This window comes from Anguilla rostrata, chromosome 3, assembly GCF_018555375.3.
Source record: "Anguilla rostrata isolate EN2019 chromosome 3, ASM1855537v3, whole genome shotgun sequence".
NCBI lineage: Eukaryota > Metazoa > Chordata > Actinopteri > Anguilliformes > Anguillidae > Anguilla > Anguilla rostrata.
This window is the reverse complement of record NC_057935.1, coordinates 7,880,841-7,904,965: the sequence shown is the minus strand read 5'-3', so window position 1 is coordinate 7,904,965 and position 24,125 is coordinate 7,880,841. Positions and strand designations below refer to the sequence as shown.

Here is a 24,125-nt window from a genome sequence, read left to right as displayed (position 1 = left end):
TTTGTATAGATTATTACCAACTGCAGTTTAAATAAATCTTCAAAAAGTGCTCAATGTCCTTTGTGCAAAAAAATGGCGGGGGGGGTTGGGTCGGGGGGTTAGTGGCTGCCTGGAACAAAGGATGAGAAGGGAGGGGGCAGACAGCAGGCTCAGGAATGGTTTAGGCCTCAAGCCAGGTGCCCAGTCAGTGGGAGAGGGAAACCAGAAACAAGAACAGGAAGTCAGAGAAGAATTATAGGCAGAAGGCACAGACACAGAGTGGAGACAGTGACATGTGACCTCACCGAGGGCCACTTATGGCAGCATAACTAGAAGCACGGAGACAGAAAATTCATATAGGTGTGAGAAAGGCAAGAAGCCTACCCGCACTAAGAGCCTGCCAGTGAAATTGGGTCACAGCTGTTGATAGGTGACAGGAAGTAAAGTTTATCCCCCCCCCCCCCCCCCCCCCGGATAATGATCTGCGCTTGTGTGCTTCTCTGGCTCTGTGTCTGGACAATAAATGATTATGGGCTTCACTGTAAATGAGTGTTTTTACATAAACTTAAAGGTTGAGGCTGCATTTGATTCCCTTACATGTTTCGGATGGTTATTCCATCGTAGGGGAGCTCTGTAGGACAAGGCTCCCCCACCCATTAGGTTACATTACATTACAAACTCTCAGCAGATGCTCTTATCCAGAACGACATGCAGGAGTGGAGAACATCCGCGTAACTCTCAGGAACACAGACGGTCCAGAGGCTCATTCATAATTTATTAAGAATAATCATATTTCCTGTTTTGTGAAAATCGCAAATGGAATCACCGAATCCTGGTTGAAAGGCAGAATTTACACATAAACCGGAATGCCACAGCATTGGGATATTTTTGTGTAAATTTTGTGAACTGCATTTGGTGCTGTTGAGCACTTGGGATACCGTTTTTGTATGTCTGATGTGTGTTAGTTTAACCATGTGTGTTTGTTCACTTGTGGGTGGGACCGTTTTGGAGGAGTTCAGTGGAGAGGTAGGGTGTGTGAGGTGCTCCTGACCACACCCATACAATCCTGAGGTTGTTTTTTCAATATGGATTTTATGCCTGCTTTGAAACATGTGTTAATATAGTTATTGACATTACTTTGGATAGATATGATGACGAAGATGATGATGATGATGATGATGACAATATTTTATTGTCAGATCAAGTCTGAATTTTTTCTTGCATCGCAGCAGCTCCACTTGCCACATCACAGAAAAGACAAAAATTAAGACAAGAAACAAAGATATATACATTTAACATAACATTACAATCACAGAAGACAATATTCAAGGCCCTTCAATGTACATTTGATCTGGGATTAAGCTCCATATTTAATTTTAGGATTGACTGGTGTACAAAAGAGTGTTCAGACTAACCCTATTAAATTGTGGAACCATGTATCTCCGGTTTTATGGTAATCATTTGTATTCACTGTTCAGGACATGGTTGGAGTCAGAGACAATGTTGTTGTCCAGCCTTAATATGTTATTATGGTAGGCTGATTCATAGGATTTCTCAAGGGGTTGGCCATATTGGGTGGATGTGTGTAGTGGGTTGAATCCCTCTGTGATAATTTATGGTTATTTAAATTATTTTCAGCCATTTTACAAACCACTTTAAAATCAGCCCTGTACTTAATGGGCAGCCTGTGAAGCAATATTAGTCCTGGGGTGCTATGTTAGTACTTCTCCATTCATATAAAGAACAGCTGAATTTTAAACCAGCTGAAGGTTCTTTAGTGACATGTTAGACTGGGTTAATCCAGAGCATTTCATAGCCACATCTGGTACACTTAAGCAAGAAACAAGGTTCAAACAAAGAGATTAGACAAGTTTTTTGGAACCTAGAACCAACTTTTTCATTTTATCTGAGGTAAATAGCAAACAGTGGCTTTAATATCGGCAATACATGACTCCAATCAAGAGATCTGCAGTGCTTCACCTGGCTTAATTGAGATGTATAACTATATGCCATCTGTATAGCAAAGAATCTCCACGCTATGTTTCTAACCTATATTACTAGGGGCAGTGTATACAGTGAACGGCAGTATATTAAGTTACCCTAGCACTGGACCCTGAGGAACAGTATATATCAGTCTTGTAGGGGACAAAAATGAATGAATCTTAAGAGGATAATAGTTACACTTAACCGTATCTTACTGGGTAGTCATGTTATTTATCATTGTATATTTATAATTCCTATTAAATCTGATATAATATCTACCTATGAGTTAGCATCAGCAGTGTATCATCGAGAATCTGACCCACAGAATATTTAAGCAAATAGTCTGTGTAGTTCTTTTTTTTTTTTTAATTTACTTGATATTCTGTCATTAGTGGGAAGTATTCTGGAACTGTACTAATGAAGACATGGACTATTTCTATGCAGCACAATGAAACATGTTTTCTTCTATGTAAGAAAATAAGTCTGTGGTGCTTGTTTTGGCTGAGCCGTATTGTGAGCCGTATTGGCCCACAGCTGAATGGTCCTGACCTAAAGAGAGAGCAGATTGTGGAAAACTGCAGATGATTACGAGTGAACCCCAAAAAGGAACAAGCTACGGCTGGTTCCCTCTCTTTCCCGACAAAGGTCCGTTTGCGAAGGGCACCGGGACATTAGTGTGGAGCGTGGGTAAATGATTAGTCCCAGAATAAACGGACGGGTTTAAACTTACTAGAGTTCCTTCACCCAGTTTACATTCTGAGGTCTGGAGAGATGCACACCTTGTGCTCCTGCTGTTGAAATTACGGCTATGTCAGTTACTGTGTGTCCACACTGCATTGCAGCACATTGCGCCATTTAGTGGACTACAAATGACACACGCTCAGCAGGCCCATTGTGACTACGGAGCTTATCTCTTTCTTCTTAATGATGTTCCAAACAGTTGATTTTGGTAAGCCTAAGGTTTGGCCTATGTCTCTGCCTGTTTTTTTTTTTATTTCTCAGCCTCATAATACCTTCCTGGACTAAGCACATTAGCACAGCTCTGGTTCTCATGTTGACAAACGCCAATAACAGACTCCTAAGGCAATCAAAAGCTTAGAAACAAGACGAGATTCTGAAACCTTTCTTACACCTGTAAAAAGCAGTTGAAAGCATCAATCAGAAACAGCTGTGAAACCATTTGTCCAAAGCATTATGGTGCCCTGAAATGGGGGCACTATGTATAAAAAGTGCTGCAATTTCTACATGGTGAAACCAAAAATTGTGTAAAATTCCCTTTAATAAAAGCTGAGAATCTGCATTTTAACCACAAATTAATTGTTTTATTAAAAACCAAAAATTGTGGTGTGCAGAGCAAAAAAAGTCAAGAAAAATCTGTGTGTGCGCGCATGTCCTCCTTGTCTCCTACAAGAACACAACTCCTTTTGTTTTTGGAGGCAACTCTTTTTGTCTCTTTTTGTTGTCTCCAGTTTGAAATAGCCAATTTCACCTCTTGAATCACTACTGAGCTACCCAGTAATCCTCTGCAGTTTAAACTCCCATAAAGCTCTAGCTGTGAGCCAATGACTGTTCTACAAACTGCAGCCCATATGGTACTACAGGAGGGCCTGTATCAAACAAGTGGAATGTGTTTATTAATGACACCAATGACATAGGGAGAGGTTTTTGGGTTAAAATACCACCACCAGTTTTTTGTTTTGTTTGTTTCTTGCGCAAAATGTGTTTATAGGAAAAGAGAACAAAAGTAACGTGATGCAGCCGTCTGCCAGTCTCCCTTCTCCAAAAATAAAAAAATAATAAATCCTGGCTTCATCGCCTGCATTGTTTCCACCAGACCCCTGGTGGGAGTAAGCTAACAGTGTCTTACTAGTCTCTGTTATTATCATGTCATCAACATTTACATCTAATATGACTAAAGGACCCAGCCTGCCCTTAAGACCAGTACCTTTACCAACCAAACTATGCAGGAAACTTCTTTGGATTTATATTTATATGCATTCAGGGGCTGATGATGTTCCTATTCAGACATTTTAGCTGCTCTTTATACTTGACACTGAGCATTTCTCATTTCACTTCTCTGTCCTTTATTCCCCCTTTCTTTATCTTTCATTTCTGCTTGGTCAGTACACCAGCAGAACAGCATCTACATTATTGGTTTTTATTACATAAAAAATTTGAAATGGATTACATTATAGGGAGTTATTACACTATTGGTAGTTTATTACATTATTAGATGCTACAGGGCTATAAAAAGCTAAGATATTGTTAGAGGGTGAATTATTTCCACATGATTTTAGAAACTCTCAATGGGTCAGAGCTGTTTTGGCGGCACGAGGGGGACCTACACAATATTAGGCAGGTGATTTTAATGTTGATCGGTGTATATATACATAACTAATTACATTTTTTAATACACCATACAAAAAAAGAATTAAGTATTGCAAAATGGAAAAGGGAAACATAAAAAAGCACCTTAATGCACCATTACCTGTGTATTAAGATCAGCTGGTAAATTAGTATTAGCTACTTTCACTTACAGTAGTCAGCTGAAGAGACCGGATGTACCCATCCCCCACGCCTTCCCGCCAGAAGGTAGAAACACGAGGAAGTTCCAGGCAGCTGTACTGTACCAATACAGTTTGTATTGATACAGTACAGTAAATTATTAGTCCCAGAATAAACAGATGGGTTTACTTACTACAGTTCCTTCACCCAGTTTACATTCTGAGGTCTTGAGAGATCCACACCTTGGGTCCTGCTGTTGAAACTACCGTTAAGTCAGTTACTGTGTGTCCGCACTACATTACATCACATTGCGCTATTCAGCAGTTTCCAAACGACACGTGTCACCCGCTCAGCAAGTGGTAAAGAAAACAGAGGATGCGGGTGCTCCTTCCGAGATCTGCTGCTAACACATGGGGTGGCAGCGTAGCACAGTGGGTGAAGAACTGGGGTTGTAACCGAAAGGTCATATGTTCGATTCCTGGGTAGGACACTGCCGATGTACCCTTGCGCAAGGTACCTAACCTGAATTGCTTCAATATATATCCAGCTGTATAAATGGATACAATGGATACTAAAATGCTATGTTGTGTAAATCGCTATGTTGTGTAAGTCGATCTGGATAAGAGTGTCTGCTAAATGCCTGTAATGCGATGTAATGTAATGTAACATGAAAGACCTAAACAGACATTACAGCGAGGGGCTTTTATCTTGTTACTCACAGCCATCAGTCCCTGTCACATTTAAAGGAAACAATGTTTATAGATTTATACACATATACTGGTCTGTTAATTCACCGCATATTCCACAGAACTGTGAAAGGGGCAAAGTATTTGTATAGGCCTTGACCAGCAGCCAAATAAAAAAATAAAAATTGTGTAATTATTTAAGTGTAATAATATTCACTTGAACTGCGTGGAGATTGTCTGGCTGCGGACCCCATGTGCAAGGTTGTTAAACCTTGTGATCTCACCCTACTGCATGTACCTTGCCTGAGCATTGTGATTATCTCTCTAAATGCATGCAGACGGATGTTTTAACTCTTAATGTGGGAATAACTCAGGGGTCATTTCAAAGATGTGTGTGTGTGTGTGTGTGTGTGTGCGGACACCCCCAAACAGCACCCTCTGGCACTGAAATTGGTATTACGCCCCTTCTGTCCATACCCCTGTTTGACAGAGCATGGGTTTACTTGCATTACATTAGATTTATTTAGCAGACAATTTTATCCAAAGCGACGTACAAAAGTGCATATCATGGTCATTGGACAACTACAAAAAACAGGTGAAATAAGGTGTGGACTGTTTATTCAGTGCCACAGTTTGTTTCCAGTTAACAGGTTGGATCCCAGCCCAAAGCTAACAGACAAATGAAAGGCACCAGCCGTTATCACATAAGTACTATACAAACATGATGGAAGCATATCAGAGCAGATGCTTTGGGCCACATGAGTATATCAGCATTTTTGCAAATAATTTATTGATACAGCTGGAGAGATTACAAGTCCAATTCTCTAACCACGACACATTCTCTACCTACAGACATCCATTTTAATGGCTTTAAATCTTGGGGCAGTTCCTTTTGCCTGCACACTTTGCCTGTGCCATGACTCGTATGGAACTGAATATTGGTTTCACCAGTCCACAAGATGTTTTTTTTCCCCAGAACTCTGCAAGCTCTTTTAGGTAGTTCTTGGAAAATTGTAACGTGGCCGCCCTGTTTTGGCGCCTAGCCAGTGGTTTACATCTTGCAGTGTAGACTCTGTAGTTCTGTTTCTGAAGTCTTCTGCATACGGTAGTCACTGATACATCCACACCTGCCTCCCGAAGGGTGTTTCTGATCAGTCAGACGTGTTTGGGGGTTTTTCTTCTCTAGCTGTGAGCCAATGACTGTTCTACAAACTGCAGCCCATACGGTACTACAGGAGAGCCTGTATCAAACAACTGGAATGTGTTTACCAATGACATAGGGAGAGGTTTTTGGGTTAGAATACCACCACCAGTTTTTTTTCTTGTGCAAAATGTGTTTACAGGAAAAGAGAACAAAAGTAACTTGTTGCAGCCAACTGCCAGTCTCCCATCTCCAAAAATAAATAAATAATAAATCCTGGCTTCATCGCTGGCATTGATTCCACCAGACCCCTGGTGGGATTAAGCTAACAGTGTCTTACTAGTCTCTGTTATTATCATGTCATCAACATTTACATCTAATATGACTGAAGGACCCAGCCTGCCCTTAAGACCAGTACCTTTACCAACCAAACTATGCAGGAAACTTCTTTGGATTTATATTTATATGCATTCAGGGGCTGATGATGTTCCTATTCAGACATTTTAGCTGCTCTTTATACTTGACACTGAGCATTTCTCATTTCACTTGTCTGTCCTTTATTCTCCCTTTCTTTATCTTTCATTTCTGTTGGTCAGTACACCAGCAGAACATACAAAACACTATTAATGATGTGAAATTTTGAAATATCTCGAGTGCATTTACTTGAAAAATGTATTTGTTTGAAAAATTCCGACAGTTACATTACATTACATTTACTTATCCAGAGAAACATACCACAAAGTGTATAACCATAACCAGGAACAAGTGTGTTGAAAACCCTAGAGAGGAGTACCGTTCCAAGTGCAGGGAACAACCGCATAGTTCAACTTGGACCCTGTAGGTTTTACTTATTAACACTAACACAAACAAGAACAGCAACAATGCAGTCTATGCAAAAATACAAGCAGTAGTTAAGATGATGTTCAATGTTATCGATATTATTCACGATAAGAATGCAAATAAATATACACCCAGTGGTGACTGTTGAGCTCAAAACTGAGGAGGCAGAAAAGTTCACTTAAACAAATTATTTGTTTCGACATGTTTCCAATCCAATGACTAACAATACAATGATTAAGACACAAAGTATTCAATACTATCAATAAATCATTCACACAAACATTCATTACAAAAGTATAAAATGTGATTGATCTACAGCACACCTCCCAGACTCCTACCAACACCCAAATTCAGCCAGTCAGTAGATGATAGTATGCAAAGTGACTTATTCAGCTTATGTTCAAAATATTCATTTACACAAACATCACTGCACAGGGCAACCAGAAATTTCTATTTAATCCAGAGGGAAGAGTGCCCCCCTACTGGCCCATCTCCTTAGTTCCTGCAGGTCAGAAGGTTAGGGGGTGGTACAGCTGCTGACCAATCCACTCAGGTAATCTCTTTTTTTTATTTTGTTTTCAATCAAAATAACGAAAGTTCAATATGTCTACTGTGTATGTTTGATGTTCTTTTTTTTCTAAATAGCAGTGAAACAACACTTGCCTCAATTATGTGATGTTGAACAGGTGCTCAGGAGTGATCGTTAGTTGTTGATGCTCTCCTGCATGGCTGTAAGCTAAATTCATGCCTCTCTGGAGCAATGCCAGTGGACTTGATGCTGTTTTCCACTCTTAATATCACAGAGCGTACAGGGGTTGAAATGAAATGCACAGGAAGGCTGGCCTGCTGTTTTGTTTACACCTCTGAACAGATAAAACCCACAAACTCAGTAAGTTCCTGTTTGTATTCACAAGTCTAATAAATTTTCCCAAGACTGGACCGTATGTAACACTTACAGAAAACCTTTTCAAGGGCCACTTGCATTTTAGCCGTGATCTATCTGTACAGCTGAGCATTAAACTATAGCGCTGTAGGTTCAGTTTCTTGCTACAGGGTTGAGCAGGAGTTCCTGACTTGGTGTTTGACACTGTAACCTTCACACAACAAGCAAGTTCACCTCATTTCTGCTTGCCAACACCCCAAGGGTCAGATCTTTTCAGTTTCATTTTTTTTCTTTTGGCCAATTAAGATATACAATTAGGTTTAACAATGCTACATTTTCCCTTCTTCTGGTAAATGGTAAATCGACTGCATTTATATAGCGCTTTTATCCAAAGCGCTTTACAATTGATGCCTCTCATTCGCCAGAGCAGTTAGGGGTTGGGTGTCTTGCTCAAGGACACTTCAACATGCCCAGGGCGGGGTTTGAACCGGCAACCCTCCGACTGCCAGACAATCGGTCTTACCTCCTGAGCTATATCGCCCCTAAAACTATTCTTCTGCCAGTAAACCACTGCCACAAAATATAATTGCATGATCTGTTCGTTATAATAACATATTTTTAGAAGATAGTATAATCAGTAACACTACAGTAAAACTGTATTAGAATAGTTTTTGACTTTGAGCGTAGTGCTTGCAACAATAGAAAATGACCCTCCGAGCACCTTTTGCATGTGAGCATGACTGTGTGTACATTAGAATCTCTTATAGACTCTCCCTCATTAAATGCCTTTCTTTCTCCTTCTCTTTCGCTTGTCATACAGAAACAGTGTATGGTGTGTGTGGTCAGGGCGTGTTTCTCGAACTACCGGTTTAATCTGTTAAACCGGTAGCCCGTATTTAGACCCTGGGCACTTCTCTCCGTTCACTTCTCCGTTTTCTCTAGAATTATAAGATCAGCATTTAATTGACCTTTGGCTGTCATGCTAGTGTGTGTGTGTGTGTGTATGTGTGTGTGTGATAGATGTATGTTTGTAGGAATCTGTTTTCTCTAGAATTATAATCCCTAACATGGTAGCAAGGCTGCTTGAGTGAGCCCAGTGGTTCCACTGAATGGAAGCTAATGGCAAAATGTGGTGGACAAAACGGCATAGAACGGCACATAAAAGGCCAATGAAACGTGTACAAACACAACTTACGGTAAAAATGTTAAAATATGTCATTCTTTTGTGTTCCACTGCTTTTGAATGTGAAGATTCAGAAGATTCTTATGCTGTGTGTATGTGTAGCCACTCCCCCCTCATCAAAGTATAAAAGTCAGGTCAGAAAAGTCAGATAGCCACACTCATCTGAAAGACATCTTCATCTGAGGATCACCGTTAGCAGAGATTAATTTCCCGAAGACGGACACCCTGAGCCCACCCAAAACCCAACACATCGTTCAACAGGTTGGTAATTTATCAGGTTACAGTGAACTTAACCAAAAGATGCAGAATGACCTTCCTAGTAATTTGTACATGTACATATGTATATATTCTGAATTATATATATATAGTACAGACTACAAGTATTCGGTCGCCTGTGGTTTTTTAAAAAGTTTAGATGTGAGGGGTCAAGTAAACATATTGTTATTCCCAGCAAAAAATTGCAAAGGAGCTTAAGATTTCTAAGTTCAGTGTTCAGTATACACTCAGAAGGTTCCGGCAGATGAGCAGTAATGTTGACAGGAGAAAACTAGGAAGATCAAGAGGCATAAGACAAATATCTTGTGTTGTCTAGCAAAATAAACAATCATAGAACTGCGCCACAACTACAGGAAATTTTACTCAATGCAACTAAAGAGAAACCAGTTTCCCTGAATACAGTGAAAAGGCAACTCTGATCGGCTGGTCTAAAAGGATGTGTATCTGCCTCTTCCCTCTTCTTTCTTGGTCCGGTGTTGAAGGTACTTGGCCCACTGGAGTCTTTTCTTCTTGATAACGGCAAACTGCAAGGGCTTATTCTCAGATACACATTCTTTTAGACTAACAGACTGTAGTCGCCGTTTCACTGCAGTCAGGGAAATGGGTTTCACTCCTGTAGGTGTCATGCAGTTTTACGATGGTTTCTTTTGCTAGGCAACACAAAATATTTGATCGCTCAGGTCTTCTGTTTACATGATCACCCGTCAGCTGGAGCCTTCTGATTGTGAACTGAGCCCTGCACCTAGAAATCTTAAGATTCTTTGTTTTTTTCTTACATTTTTTCTTCAACTTCTTCTTTGCAAATGCGCACTTATTGCATACATCTTCCACAGGGTACAATCATGAAGGCCACCTTCTCCCTGCTCTTCCTGATCCTGGCCATCGCGTGCACTGTGACTGCCCAAACATACAGAAGTTTCACTGATCAGCATTATCTATATGGCATGACAGTTAGAGATTGTAATAATAGGATGAATTTTGTCAATACATACTACTATGGAAACCACTGCAAACCAGTCAACACTTTCATCACTGGACCCAATCTAAATGCCATCACTGCGGTCTGTGGAAGTGCGGGGCGACCCTACCCCATGCCGGGCGTCTATAATCTGTACGAGTCGACAAATCGATTTAATTTGGTCATTTGCAGCCACGTAGGAGGACCAAGGCAGCCCCCTTGCAACTATCATGCATACACCGCAACAAGATTCATTGTGATTGCTTGTAAAAAAAGATTACCTGTGCACTATCAAACGGATCTTCCATAAGTCAAGATCACATTTGATATCTGTGCCGTTAAAATGCTAAAAGCTATGCAAAAATAAATCCACTGATTTAACTGGAGCTTATAACCAGTTGAAACAACATGCTTCCCAAACTGCTAATATTCTGCAATGCAAACAGCAATAAAGATCACTGCAATAAAGGATTTTACTGCAACCTGCTTCTTCTCATATTTTTAAGTTGGTACAGTCATTGAATCAGTTTTGCAGACAATAAGCACAAATAACACAGTATCACCTATTCAGCTAAAACCCCAGTATAACAGTATTAAGTGATGTCATTTTGTTTTCCACATCACATTTTACACTCATTAAACAGCTATTATGTTTTAGAATGTTTATTAATTATCCTTTTATACCATTTTTTTCTGTAATTTTATATTATTCTACAAAGTCTAGCAAACATGATAATAAGGGGTTTTCAAGAAGAAAAATGTATTGCAATACATTTTGAAAAAGATTTTATCCTGTGAATTTCTCACATGAAAAACAGGCTGTTTTAGGAGGGTGTCGCGTGTTTCATTTATATGCTCAGCATTGATTGCTTAATTGACCAAAATGACACAAGCGCCCCTTCCATCTCCTTCACACACTTCCGTCCACAAAAGTGAACAAACATGGCATCTGTAAATCAACCAGTACACAAAAGACATTTCTCCATTACTACCACTGTCTTTATAACGGTCAGCAGATGCTCTTATGCAGCTTACATTCATTCACATACAAAATATTAATTTACATAAGCATCCGTCAATGTGATGGAAATCAGTTCCTCAGTTCCTGTTTTATTGATTGCTGTTATTATTGAGTGTTTTATCAATTTACAAAATCATTGCTTTGAGTATGGAATCGGGGTGGGGGGGAGGGGGTTTGTTGTATTGTGTTAAGCACTTTGTGTTACATTTAACTTGTATGAAAAGTGCTATACAAATAAAGTCTGATTGATTGATTGATTTAAATTTCTATTTCACTTTAGTTTTTCATTTCAAATCCAATGTGCTGGAGTTCAGTGTCAGAACAACTAAAATTGTGTCACTGTCCAACTTCTTAGGGATTGCATACCGAAGCATTTTTTTTCATTATATTTTAAAAGCACCTCCTATCCAGTTCTGCACCAGTAAAGAAAACTCAGGAATTAGAGAGAGAAAGATTTTAATGATGGGCTTCACATACAAGATTTGCAATGCATCTGATAACAATGCAACTCTGTATTACACTCTCTTTTTTCACTTTTTAAAAAGGCATTTTTCAAAAATTGTGCTTATTTTGTTAAGAGTGCTGGAATGTGGCATCGTTCTGAAAGAATCTGTGACCTTACCCAAAACCCTGTAAAGTGGTCCTATTGATGTCCAAGGGATTCAGTGTTCACTGGCTGTTTCCCAAGGTGAAAATCACACCCTGCAAACAGGCCCACGCACACATACATTATTATTTTAATCTTGGCACACACCTTTTTCATTTTAAATCCACAACGCAATGTAATGTCAGCTAGGACAATGCAAAGTATGACGGCCTCAAGGCCCACTCTGTTTTTTAAAATAGTTTTTATAACTATTATCTTTTTTAAACACAGAGGTGGAGAATCCAGGTTCAGAAAATAAAGTGTTTTGTTCAAATCACCTGGATTTTCTAAATGAGCACAATTCTTCAGCCAGGAGCTGGAACTCATAAGTGAAATCAGCTGGCTGAGTTCATGGGTGGAAGAAACACACGGCAAGACTTTAACTTACTGACCCATGGACTTTCCACATTCCACCTCTGTTTATTGAAGTCTGTGACAAAGAATTCCATTGTACCAATAAAAAATGGCAAATTAACAGTTTATCAAGGTTTGTCAATGTGTCTGGTGACAGCAGTTGTCTGAGGCAATGGGCCTCATTCACAAAATGAAAAAAGTGTACAATCACATTTCATCGTATACTGCGTGTAAGAACGTTTCCAAGAACATTTCGGCATTCATCATTTTTTTCTTATCTGCATTTGTTCATGTCAGTTTCCTTATGCAAATCACATGAACAGGACTGTGCAGAACATTTCCAAACAGTCAGCATTCATCACCTCATACACCTGGGATACGCACAAAAACTGCACGTGTCACGAATCCCATATTGGTTTTTTGTAGGAACATTTTTAAGAACAAAAAGGAAAGAGATGATGAATGCAATTTGTAAATTTTATGCACAATCCTGTTCCTGTGTTAGTATAAGGAAACGGACACATAAAAAGAAAAAAAAATTCTGAATGCCGAAATGTTTGTGGAAATGTTCTTACGCACAGTTTACGATCAAATATGACCCTACGCATGTCTCCTGAATGAAGCCCAATGTGTCCACAAAGGCCAGGCAATCAGAAGAGGCGGATAGTTCACCCACCCGGGCAGGCAGCAGTGGTCATTACTCTTTAAAAATTCCAGGTTTTGTTAAATTGAGTCGGGAGGGTATGGGAATACAAAGTAGGAGACATGCATGCAGGGTGGGCCTGTCTGTGTATCTCAGTGGATGAACGGGGGTGTGAAATACAGTAGACCGGTCATGTAAAAAAAAAGAGAGACAGTGAAAGGAAATAACAGAATGTGCTTGCCACAGTCCACCATCTTATTTACACGACAGTGCTTTTACACACAAACATCTGACGCGCCTCAAGTCCACACATTACATTACAGGCATTTAGCAGACGCTCTTACCCAGAGCAACTTACACAAATTTTTACATACACCTCTCTCCATCTACTGTCCCTGTCCCTACCTCCCCCCAGTCATCACTTTCCTACTTCACGTGAACCCGTATCCGTCTGTCTCCTCCCCTCCAAATTTCTCCCTCGTTCTCAGTCGCCCCGCAGCTGCCCCTCTTTCATTCGGCCTCCGTTACCTCCCTCTCTCCTTCCCTCTTTCACACCCTCCTGCCATGACATCATTCATGTGCCACGTTGATGCCGCTTCCGGGAAGCACATCCGCAAAGTAAGCACCCTCTCATGCAAAAGCGCCGCACGTACTTGGTACTCCTCTTCAACCAGTGACCACGGCAAGGTCGGATCATATACACTGACAATCACCAAATCCATCCAAAAACACACAGCAAAATAAATGATTTAAGACTAAGACTAAGTCAGGATACACAGTCATAGAACTGACGTAACAGCCATATAGAACTATCTACAATCACGCCACAGACATAAAAAGTATGACAATCTACAATCACAAAAAAATCAAGTAACAATAGAACAAAGCCACTTGTTGGGCTGATCGTAATTTTTGGACGTCAAAGAAATGTCTCACAGCCTAAGAACCGTGTTTATGCTGGTGCACGGACCTGTGCTGGACCCAAGTTTGGATCGCAGCCTAGACTTACTTGGGTGTTCCCACACGCAGTTACTAGGTAAAAAAGTCACAGTGATATGCTACCAACAACCCCGCCCACCTCTTTCAATTTGGTAGTGATGCCAAAGCCAGTTCTGCATCACCCTGGGGGGCTGCTGGTGTTCTGACAAATAAACCTACCTCCTGCAAATAAATAAGCATGGGAATTTTGAAGCTAAAATTTTATTTTTTAAACACTAATTTTTTTTATTTATTTATTAGTTATTGTTATTTTTAAGAAATGTGATCACCTTCCCCAAGTGAAGCCTCTTCAAAATAAACAAGCTTAATTTTTTTGGTTTTTGTTTTGTTTGTTATTTTTTAATTTTTATTTATTTTATTGTACATTAGACTACTAAGGGCAAAAACTTGTGGTGTGACTTAGAAAGCAATCTCACACTCAAATCTTGGAGGACCACTGCGTCTGCTGGTTTTTTATGTATCCCGGTACTTGTGTCATATTAAGTCACTGCTTGGCTAACAAGCCTGTTTGCAAGGCCTAAAATGGCTGCTGACTGAAAGGAAATCTTGAAAACCAGCAGAGACTGTGACCCTCCAGGTATCGAGTTTGAGACTCGATCTGGACGAAGGGAATAGTCTTGACGTTAGCTAGCTGGCCGGCAATAAGCTAGCTAACATTCGCTATAACCGCCAAATTGTAACGCAAAACCGTAAAGGTACAAGGGTCAAGAACAACAACTAAAGCTTAAATAACGGAAAATCATTTCGCATTCCCAACGCTCCCCCTCCCACAACTGTGCTTGCTACAGTATTTTCCATTAAACCAAAATCCTCAAGAAACAGTGGCAGGCTGCATATGCTATCTGAACATTTCTTTCAAAGGTGATTTTTATTACTACGATCACATATGAAAGCACCCTGAGATTTTGTCAGACAGGAGCACAGGAAACCCTGACAAGTGGAAGCCTTTCTGGGGGTTGGACCAAATGGCATTTTAAGCCTAACACCTGATTTACAAGGCGAGAGGTCAGAGTTTATCTTATTGCTCAGCGAGTCACAGCAACAACAACAACAAAAAAAATACATAATATAAATCCCTCCGACCAATAAAATAGAGCTAATCCAACAATACAAAGATTATTAAGAATAAATACACTGTCACTGACCAATCAAGATCATTCCATGTTGTAGATTAAATGGAAGAGGTGCATAAAATCACAAGACACTGTTTGAAAATTATTTTTATGCTAGTCTATAAACTTGGTGCTCCTACAAAATGGTTGATAGTTGATTGCTTATGGTGCTCCTATGGGCTGGTTATCAAGATTTTACCTGATTTCAGAACTTCACAGATTTAATGAATGTTATTAGTTTTGACAGACACAGCCAAACAGCTGTGAATAACTTAAAACAAAATCAAAGGGGGCTTTGAAAATTAGAATGTGCATGCATTCACATTTTGGTCATTAACCTATAACAAAAAGCATCTCTGAAATTTGATGCTGAAAGTGCTGTCACAGATAGGATTTCAGGTTTACAGTGAGATAAATTAAGCCAGATTTTTCATCTTCTAAATCAATTTTCCCCCCTACCCTAGGAAACAATAAATCTAAGATGTATGCATTCACTGATGTATTCCATTTCTAATTTACTATTTTGTCAACCTTTTTTCATTTCTGTTCCTCCTCCTTATATTAAAAATACCTAATCTCAGTGAAACTGTGATGGAACAATTCCAGAGAATTTCAGATTCAGGCGATATCCGATTGGCCGCCCACCTCACAGGTCTGGTCCCACATCAGGACAGAACCGTTCCCTAACTTTAGATTACATTGGTGATTCTCCCCATCTGGTGACTGTACAGACTGTATACCTCACTACAGAATGAGACAAGCCCACAGAAAACTATTCACCCCCATGTGACTGGGCTATTCACCCCCATGTAACTGGCAGTCAGTCCATGAATACATCTCAGTTACACATACAGCTGTCGCCAGCAAGGCAGGCCAGGTGCTGAAATGGACAGCGAGGCCTCTGTCCGTCCTATTTCACTTCCCCTAACATGTTGTCTCCCAGACAACCAAACAAACAGATCACATTAGCGTATCACTCTCCTGCAAAAAAAAAAAAAAAAAAAAAACAATGAGTCATAAATATTAACCCATCTCATATCTCAACCAAATTGATGGTGCAGTAGCGGACTATCTCCACAGGGGGGCGGCAAAAGCGGTCAGTAACAGGAGAGTGGCCACGCAGGCAGTTGGCCGGCAGACCCCTGATTTCACAGGGCCACCGTGACCCTGGTTTGGCCGGGTCCACTTCGGACCGGTTCTGTCCCTGATCCGAGGAGGCTTGTTTGGGCCGGACGGGTTACGTGGGGTCTTGCCGTAGGGCGGAGAGTATGGCCCATAGCCCGGCCCGTCATCATTGTACCTCTCTCCTCCAGCCCCACCCCCTGATCCACTGCCCTCCTCACCTGCAAAGCAGAAACGCAATCAGTTTTTGAGAGAAACTATAATGAATGATTTATTATTTAGAGAGACGCATACGTTGTTTGGATTTTGGCTTTTTGCCAGAACCTCCGTTTGCCTCTTTCTCATGGAAAAATAACAAACACATCATGACCTGTGTGCCGTTGTGTATACTTCTGGAATCAACGTTATGACTCATTTCTTTTCAAGGAGAAACAATCGAGTTTAAAATGCTTTCTCAGAATGTCCGCACGTGTCCGCAGATACACCGGTATGGATAGACTGAGTGCTGTGTAGATTGAAACTACATATAGCCAGCTGAACAACCCGCCATAAGTAAGCCAAGCCAGGAAGCCTACGGCATTAGTGACCATCCATCGCCAGAGACAGCATCTGATTACTGAAGACCCAAAGTGGGCGTTTGTTTCCCTTCGGTATACCATAGTGGCTCAAACTGAAGTGTAACCCATGGCAACCTCAGAAGAACTTGAGCTGAAAGACAAACAGCTGTCAACTCCCTAGCTGCCACATCTTTTGTATAGTCTACTGGTCACATATGACTTCCTTGTGCTGGTGTACAGTACGCTAGTCCAGGTTTGAACTGGGAAACAGCCAGTTAGGTTCTGTGTTAACAGACGAGCGCAATGGCTCAGAAAATTAATTTGCCTGACCTGTCCTCTACTGTAATCCCTACAGGACTGCCTGTGCGTGTGTCTTTTCAGGTGAGTGTGTGTGTGTGTGTTTACTCACTGTCTATGAAGTCAGTGTCCTGTCCGGTTTGTGCGTGTCTCAGCCTGTTGGTGGCGACGCGGAGCTCCATAATAAGCTGTCGAATGCGCACATCTGGCCGGGCAATGTCCACCTCCACCTCTGGATTATTTATCTGGCTGACCAGCCCATCCCCTGTCACATCTGGTAAGTACCTGGCGACACGCATGCACAAGCACATGGACACACACACACACACATGTACTCACAATACTGACTGTGAAGCTGAATTGAAAAACAACCATCGAGCAAAAGATTCTTGGCTGGAGGAGGCAGGCTGACTGAGTGCCTCCTGCAGTAATGTTATTTTACCACTAGAGGGCAATAAGTACACAAAAGTGTTCTTCCTCACCTTCCTCTCGTCTGTCCATTCCAGCACCGGTCTTCGTTGGTGAGGTCGGCGGCCATCTTGTCATCGTTGCAGATCGTGTACGGGAGCGACACCCAGAACCCTCTCATGGGCCGAAGGCGCTCCTTCAGGTCCGAAACCTGGGGAGGGGAGGAGTGGGGGCATGGGGGCGGTTTTGGGGAGAGGAAGGGGGGGGGGGTTTGGGGGGAGGGGTCGGGGGTTTGGGAGCGGGGGGGGGGGGAGGGTTGGAGCAGGACACGGCCAGCATTAAGGCCCGGGGCCCAAAACGTGCGCAGAGAGACAAGAGCACACAACCTCAAAATGGCGGGCCCACGTCCGTTCCTCACCAAGCGGTCCAGGTTGGTCCCGGTGGCCGTGGTGGGCTTCTCCTCGGGGCTGTAGGTGCGGAAGGGCCTCCTGTTGCCCCCCTGCTCCCTGGGCGAGCGTCGAGACCTCCCCGGGGCGGGCCGGGGGCTGCCGCAGCCCTGGAACACCTGGGAGGGGGAGGGATGAATACAGCGCGCTTACTGCCGGCTACCACTTACCCACAATCCCTCTTACCCACAACCCGGGGCAGCAGTGTAGCAGAGTGGGTAAGGAACGGGTCTTGTAGCCTGAAGGTCACAGGTTCGGTACGACTGCCGTCGTACCCTTGAGCAACTCCCCTCACCTTAGTGGAGGTCGTGACGCTGTTCTCCTGCATGTGCATGATGGCTTCGGACACCTTCACTGAGATGGAGTCGGTCGCCAGCTCCATGTTGAAGGGGCCCTCCAGCTTCTCTGAAACCTGCACCAGAGCGTCTGAGACAGACAGACAGACAGACAGACAGGCGCAGGAAGATTCCATTAAACCCACACTTGAAGATTCCACTGAAGCACCAATACATTTAGTTTTTTCTGCCTAAATTCCCTGCATGTAAACATCTGTATCAAAGACAAGCTGCCAACCAGCAGAGTCTCCTCCCCCCCACTTTTTTTCTCACCAATGAAGTTGTTCCACTCCGAGTCCAGGTCGGCCTGATTGGCCAGGCAGCCCTTCATCACGTTGAGGCAGAAGCCGCGGCAGGGTCGCAAGGAGGGCGTCCCGCGGCACAGGGGGCAGTACCACTGGCGCATCAGCGCCCGAACGCACTCCCCGCCCGCACTCAGCTGCACACAGCAGGGAGAGAGAGGAGGGTGAGAGGGACTCAGCAGGGAGAGAGGAGGGTGAGAGGGACTCAGCAGGGAGAGAGGAGGGTGAGAGGAGGGTGAGAGGGACTCAGCAGGGGGAGAGCAAGGGGAGAAGAGGGGAGGGAAAACAAGACACCGAGAAGAGAGATGCACAAAACAGAAAAAGAGAGACAGGGGAAAGGAAGGGTGAGAGGGGGAGAAGAGAGAGAGAGGGAAAGAGAGGGAGAAATAGAAGGAGAGAGAGGACAAAAGAAAGAGAGAGAGAGAGGCCATAAAACACTGATAAACTGAATAAAGGTGGAGGGATGAGGATGAAACAAACACAAACGACAAAAAGTGAGCGCCAGAAAGAGATGTGCACACACACATACACACACACACTCACCTTGGCTGCCTTGCTGACAATGTCCCGACCGGTGGCCAGACCCTGTACCAGTGCTCTGGAAGCGATGAATGCCCTCGACACCTTAAAGTCAGAGACCTAGTTAGGTTTGCTTCAATGCATTCACCCCGTATGCACAGTTAATTCCACCTGCATGCGCAGTTAATTCCACCCATATGCGCAGTTAATTCCACCTATATGCACAGTTAATTTCACCTGTATGCGCAGTTAGTTCCACCTGTATGTGCTGCTTGCTTCATTGTGCATTACCGTATGTTTTGTCTTTGCATTACTTCACCTGTATGGCTGCTTGCTTCATTTGTATGAGAAATACATCTCACCCGTATGTGCTTCTTGCCTCATTTGATAGAAATCACTATCTTCACTTCTCTACGTATGTGCTTCTTGCCTCATTTGCATAAGTAATACCTCTCACCTGTATGCGCAGCTTGCCGCATTTCCATGAGTAATACCTCTCACCTGTATGCGCAGCTTGCCGCATTTCCATGAGTAATACCTCTCACCTGTATGCGCAGCTTGCCGCATTTCCATGAGTAATACCTCTCACCTGTATGCGCAGCTTGCCGCATTTCCATGAGTAATACCTCTCACCTGTATGCGCAGCTTGCGGGGCAGGTCCCCGAATGGCTGCAGCTGCTCTGCGTGCTTGCTGACGCACTCCAGGTACTCCTCACTGAACTGGTACTGCGGGTTCACCAATGAGAACACCCTCTCCACCAGGTGGGACCAGAACTCGGCCAGAACCTCCCCTAAGCTCACGTTGCCCCCTACAGGTGCAAAGATGGAAGGGTAGTCAGCAAAGTAAGGGTCAGCTTAACGTGCTACACAGCACTTATGCTGCAGAGAGTCTGCATTTCAGGAACAGGCTTAGAACAATGTTCAGTCATGCTACCATCACCATCACTTTATCGCAGAATCAGACGGGAGTCTAACCATTATCTTCCCAAGCATAACTGGCAAGAGTAATTTGAATTTCTGAGAGGAAAAACTAACCGGTGTAGTAGCGCCGCAGATCGACAAACAGGTCCTGGAAGACACGCGCATTCTGAGTGTACAGTTTGCCGTACGTCTTGGTGAACATCTGATTCATTGACTTCTCCGCCAGGTCAATCAGCTCTCGGAAGAATTCTGAGCGGGGAGAAGGAGGGGCTGAATAAGCAACATCTGGACCAAGCGCAGTTTAATTAATCCCCTGCAGGGGGCGCCAAAAACTACTTTCAATGTAGATTTATCATATCTTTGCTTAACCACAACATCTAAAAACTTTGAACAGTGATAAGAAATATCTTAATATTCCTGGCAGGACTGTTGAAATATATGTACATGCAAATGTAACACCGGTGTATTCATTGGTCATTGTACTCTCAAAAATCATGAGGACTCAAATCCAAATAAATTAGAAGCTTAATCAAAAATTCCAAGGATCATATTCAAGATTTAAGTGGACAACCGTGTGCCAGGTTCAAATTAAGGGCAGCCCAATACTTTGTCCAGCACTCACCATCAAATTTGCGATGCCTTTGGGTGAAGGTGGTTAGCAGGAACTGGCTTGTGTCATCGATAGCAGACAGGAAGTCGACCTCACTCTTGCGGGCCAGCACCTCTTCCATGACACTGGAGCAGCAGGTATAATCCTGGGGACACAGCCGCAGGTGCTCACCTAGGCCAGTCACAGAGGAACAAGGTGTCGGCCAATAAAGAAGCGACAGGACTGGCCCTTTAACCAATCAGACCGATGCCTTTAACCACCAGAACAAAAATTGAAATGGCTACAAAGGATCCAATGACCACTATTCCTTCAATCAAATTGGTGGTATCCAAGATGGTAACTTGGTGCACCCGTAATTATACCTGAAACTTGTTTTTCTGTGTGGGCATGTACCTGCTAAGCCCCCACCAAAAATGAGTGTGTGTGTGTGCGTGTGTGCATGCATGCACATGTGTACACGAATCAGTTTGTCAGTCTCAAAAACTCTCCCACACATCCCCTAGACTTAAAATGTCTCTGAAGCCTGGTGCAACTAACATGTCACGTTAACAGAACAAAACTTCATTCAGCTGTTCTCACTTTACTGTATCTCAACCTCGGAGGAGCTCCCAATCCCATCTCCACCCTTCCTGCTTTCCATTCTTCCCTTTGTCCTCCCATCTCTCTCCATTTCCATTTTTTTAAACTCCCTCTCATCATCCCTCTATCTCCCTACCATCTGCTCCCCTGACCCACGGGACAGTGCCAAAATTCAGACAGTGATTACCAGCAGCCTAAACACACACACACACACACACACACATATACATGCACACGCCCTTCCCTCATTCTCATAGTCTCTCTCTCTCTCTCTCTCTAATGCACACACACACACACACGTGCATGCACACCAACGGGGACATACTTTTGTTCAAACAACAGCCTTATGTACAGACACAGTGCTAGTACCGAGAGTCACTCGCTGCACAGAGATCTTACTGACAGTCTGTCAATGCACAGACGAACAAGGAGCTAGCACAGACTAGCAACGTCTTTCAAAAGCTCCGACACAGTGCTGCTACTGGCAATCTACGCAGGCAGACACGGGACTATTACTGACACAGTGTTCCAATACCCAGAGGCACAGAAATATTTATCGCATACAGTTGTCTGGCTATACAAACAGACGGAGAACTATTACCGACACTGTCAACACGGACAGGGGTTTGCACAGATGTGCGTTTCACCAACACCAGAACAAACCTTCAAGCGCCCACAATGTACTACTTAGTCTACAAAGCTTCATAAAGCACACCAACTCCCCATGACTGACAGTGTGTGTGTGTGTATATACAGTACTGTGCAAAAGTCTTAGGCACCTGTAAAAAAAAAATACTGTACAGCTAAGATGCTTTCGAAATTAATTAAATGAAAGGTTAAAATTATCGAAAAAATAATATAAAGAGCAGTAAATAGTTAAAAACTAAATAAAATTAATGTTTGGTGTGACCACCCTTTGCCTTTAAAACTACATCAATTCTCTTAGGTACACTGTCCTGCAGCCGAAGAAAATCGGCTGGTAGGTTGTTCCAAGCATTTTGGAGAACTTTCCACAGTTCTTCTGCAGATTTTGGCTGTTTCGCTTGCTTCTGGCTCTCCAGGTAATCCCAGAGACCCTTGATCAAATTCTTATCTGAAACGTAGTCTATTACTTAAAATATTACTTTATTTAACAAAATACAAAAATGTATCTGTCAAATTTCATTTTTTGGAAAATTCATGTTTGGAAATCTCAAATTTGCTCTTTTCTACTGACACACTAATGCAGAAAACAAAAAATAAACATTTAAGACCAAATCTAGGGTGCCTAAGACTTCTGCGCAGTACTATATATATATATATATATATATATATGTTTATATGCACACACACATACACACACCATGTACTCGGCTTTGATTAAGATGATCTCTTTGTGAGTCACACTAATCAATAATCGCGAGTGAGATGCTGGCGGGGCTTTGTTACTGGGCGGACGTGGACCGGCAGACAAGACAAACCAGTAACATCCATGCATCACAAAGACAACACCTACAATGCACTCCTTTGCTTTGTTTAACTATCCACACTGGCTGTCTCCCTCGTTCACTGTATTTCTGTCTACATAAACAGCCACTATTACATCATTGATAGGCTAAATTCATCTATGCATGGTAGGTTATATAGGCTAAAATCTGCAAACGTTTTCACATACAATTTCGATTGTTGAGTGTGTTAAATTCCACAATCTGCAGAAATCTTACCTGAGATCTGCGTCAGCGGGGCTGTGTTAAGGTTGTACCCTTTTTCTGCGTACACCTGTCTACTCTCAGTGCAACTTCGACCCGCCGTTGCCGGTCGCCAAGTCACTCCCAGAGCAGCCAACGTAAATAACATCGCCAGTGGGTACTGGCCAGGGGATTGTCGGGGAAACATCCTCGCCACAGAACTTGTACAGCTGCTAAGAAGCCGCCGCCACCACCACCGCTGTCGGATGCTTGAGACACGAATCGTGGAATGAATTAAATCAAGTATGCAAGCAATACACGCGTGCGAAGCCTAAATAAAAAAGCAATGCCGAATAAAGGCAAGTTGCTTATTTCAAAGCCATACAAAGAAATGTTTCTCAAGACAATGTCTTATTTTATCCTCTTTCCCCCGTATGTCGCTAACACAGACGTTGCCTCGCGTTATATGTTCAGCATCACTATTTCAGTGCCAAATACTATTTGCTTAAAGCTGTCGCTGATTTCCCCGGTAGCTTCTTTGTTGCAAACCCCTGCATGAGTGTGAATGAATGGGACAGAGCTCAGGTCTGAATACGATTTGGCAGTCGCCGTCGGCCCCCTCCGCCTCGCGATCTGTCTCGGAACAATGAGCTTTGCAGCACGAGGAGGGCCGAGAGGGGCTTTAGGTGTGGGAGTGGAAGTGAGGGGGGTCCTCCGGGTCCTAGATTCGCAGCGGTTCTTAGCTTGACCCAGCCAAAAAAATTAAAACTGCAACGTGCCGCGCATACAAACCCCTTATAACAACAATCAACTCTCCCCATCACCTGTCCTCATTCTTTGCTCTGAATGTGACTGTTCACTCTTTGGGCACGTGAGATAAGATAACGCCGAATTCAATTTATATATTTATGCTCGTGAATATTATCAATGCGAGCGCTGCGTTTTAAAAGGCAATGCTGACATCATAAATGATCGATTTTGCATTATTCATGTTGTAATTTGCATATCGCAAGGCTTTGCTTCTGTTAACTGCCGGTGAAACTGATGGTGTTGGCCTTGAGATGAGCATCTATTCAATGTGCTATGTGTCGGTGACCAGGCAGTTCGTTGTTATACAAAATGTAGAAAATAATGCATATAAAATGTAGCCACT

At 42.7% G+C, this 24,125-nt stretch overlaps 1 protein-coding gene and 1 long non-coding RNA gene across 2 annotated transcripts; one reads left to right on the top strand and one right to left on the bottom strand.

Annotated features, from left to right (window-relative positions):
* The first annotated feature begins 9,303 nt into the window (after positions 1-9,303).
* LOC135250063 (uncharacterized) lies at positions 9,304-10,508 on the top strand. The gene is made up of 2 exons (XR_010328853.1): positions 9,304-9,461; positions 10,310-10,508. It is a non-coding gene; the product is annotated as an uncharacterized LOC135250063 (long non-coding RNA).
* A 4,285-nt stretch (positions 10,509-14,793) lies between these two features.
* On the bottom strand, positions 14,794-23,926 carry gpc2 (glypican 2). The gene is made up of 11 exons (XM_064325885.1): positions 23,009-23,926; positions 20,739-20,897; positions 20,231-20,365; positions 19,829-20,004; positions 19,220-19,300; positions 18,648-18,813; positions 18,335-18,465; positions 18,012-18,158; positions 17,668-17,804; positions 17,298-17,470; positions 14,794-16,552 (listed from the first exon to the last, which is right to left on the bottom strand). Exons 1-11 carry the CDS (start codon positions 23,178-23,180, stop codon positions 16,278-16,280), a joined length of 1,752 nt encoding a protein of 583 aa, XP_064181955.1. The 5' UTR covers positions 23,181-23,926; the 3' UTR covers positions 14,794-16,277.
* Between the last annotated feature and the right edge of the window lie 199 nt (positions 23,927-24,125).

Bases quoted from the DNA above. Each gene is read 5' to 3' on its own strand.
- gpc2 (XM_064325885.1), bottom strand. From the start codon at position 23,180: ATGTTTCCCCGACAATCCCCTGGCCAGTACCCACTGGCGATGTTATTT. The intron at 19,301-19,828 runs GTGAGAGGTATT...TCTGACTTTAAG, and splicing joins CCCGCAAGCTGCGCATACAG to GTGTCGAGGGCATTCATCGC. The intron at 17,805-18,011 runs GTGAGGAACGGA...TCCCCTCCCCAG, and splicing joins GGACCAACCTGGACCGCTTG to GTTTCGGACCTGAAGGAGCG.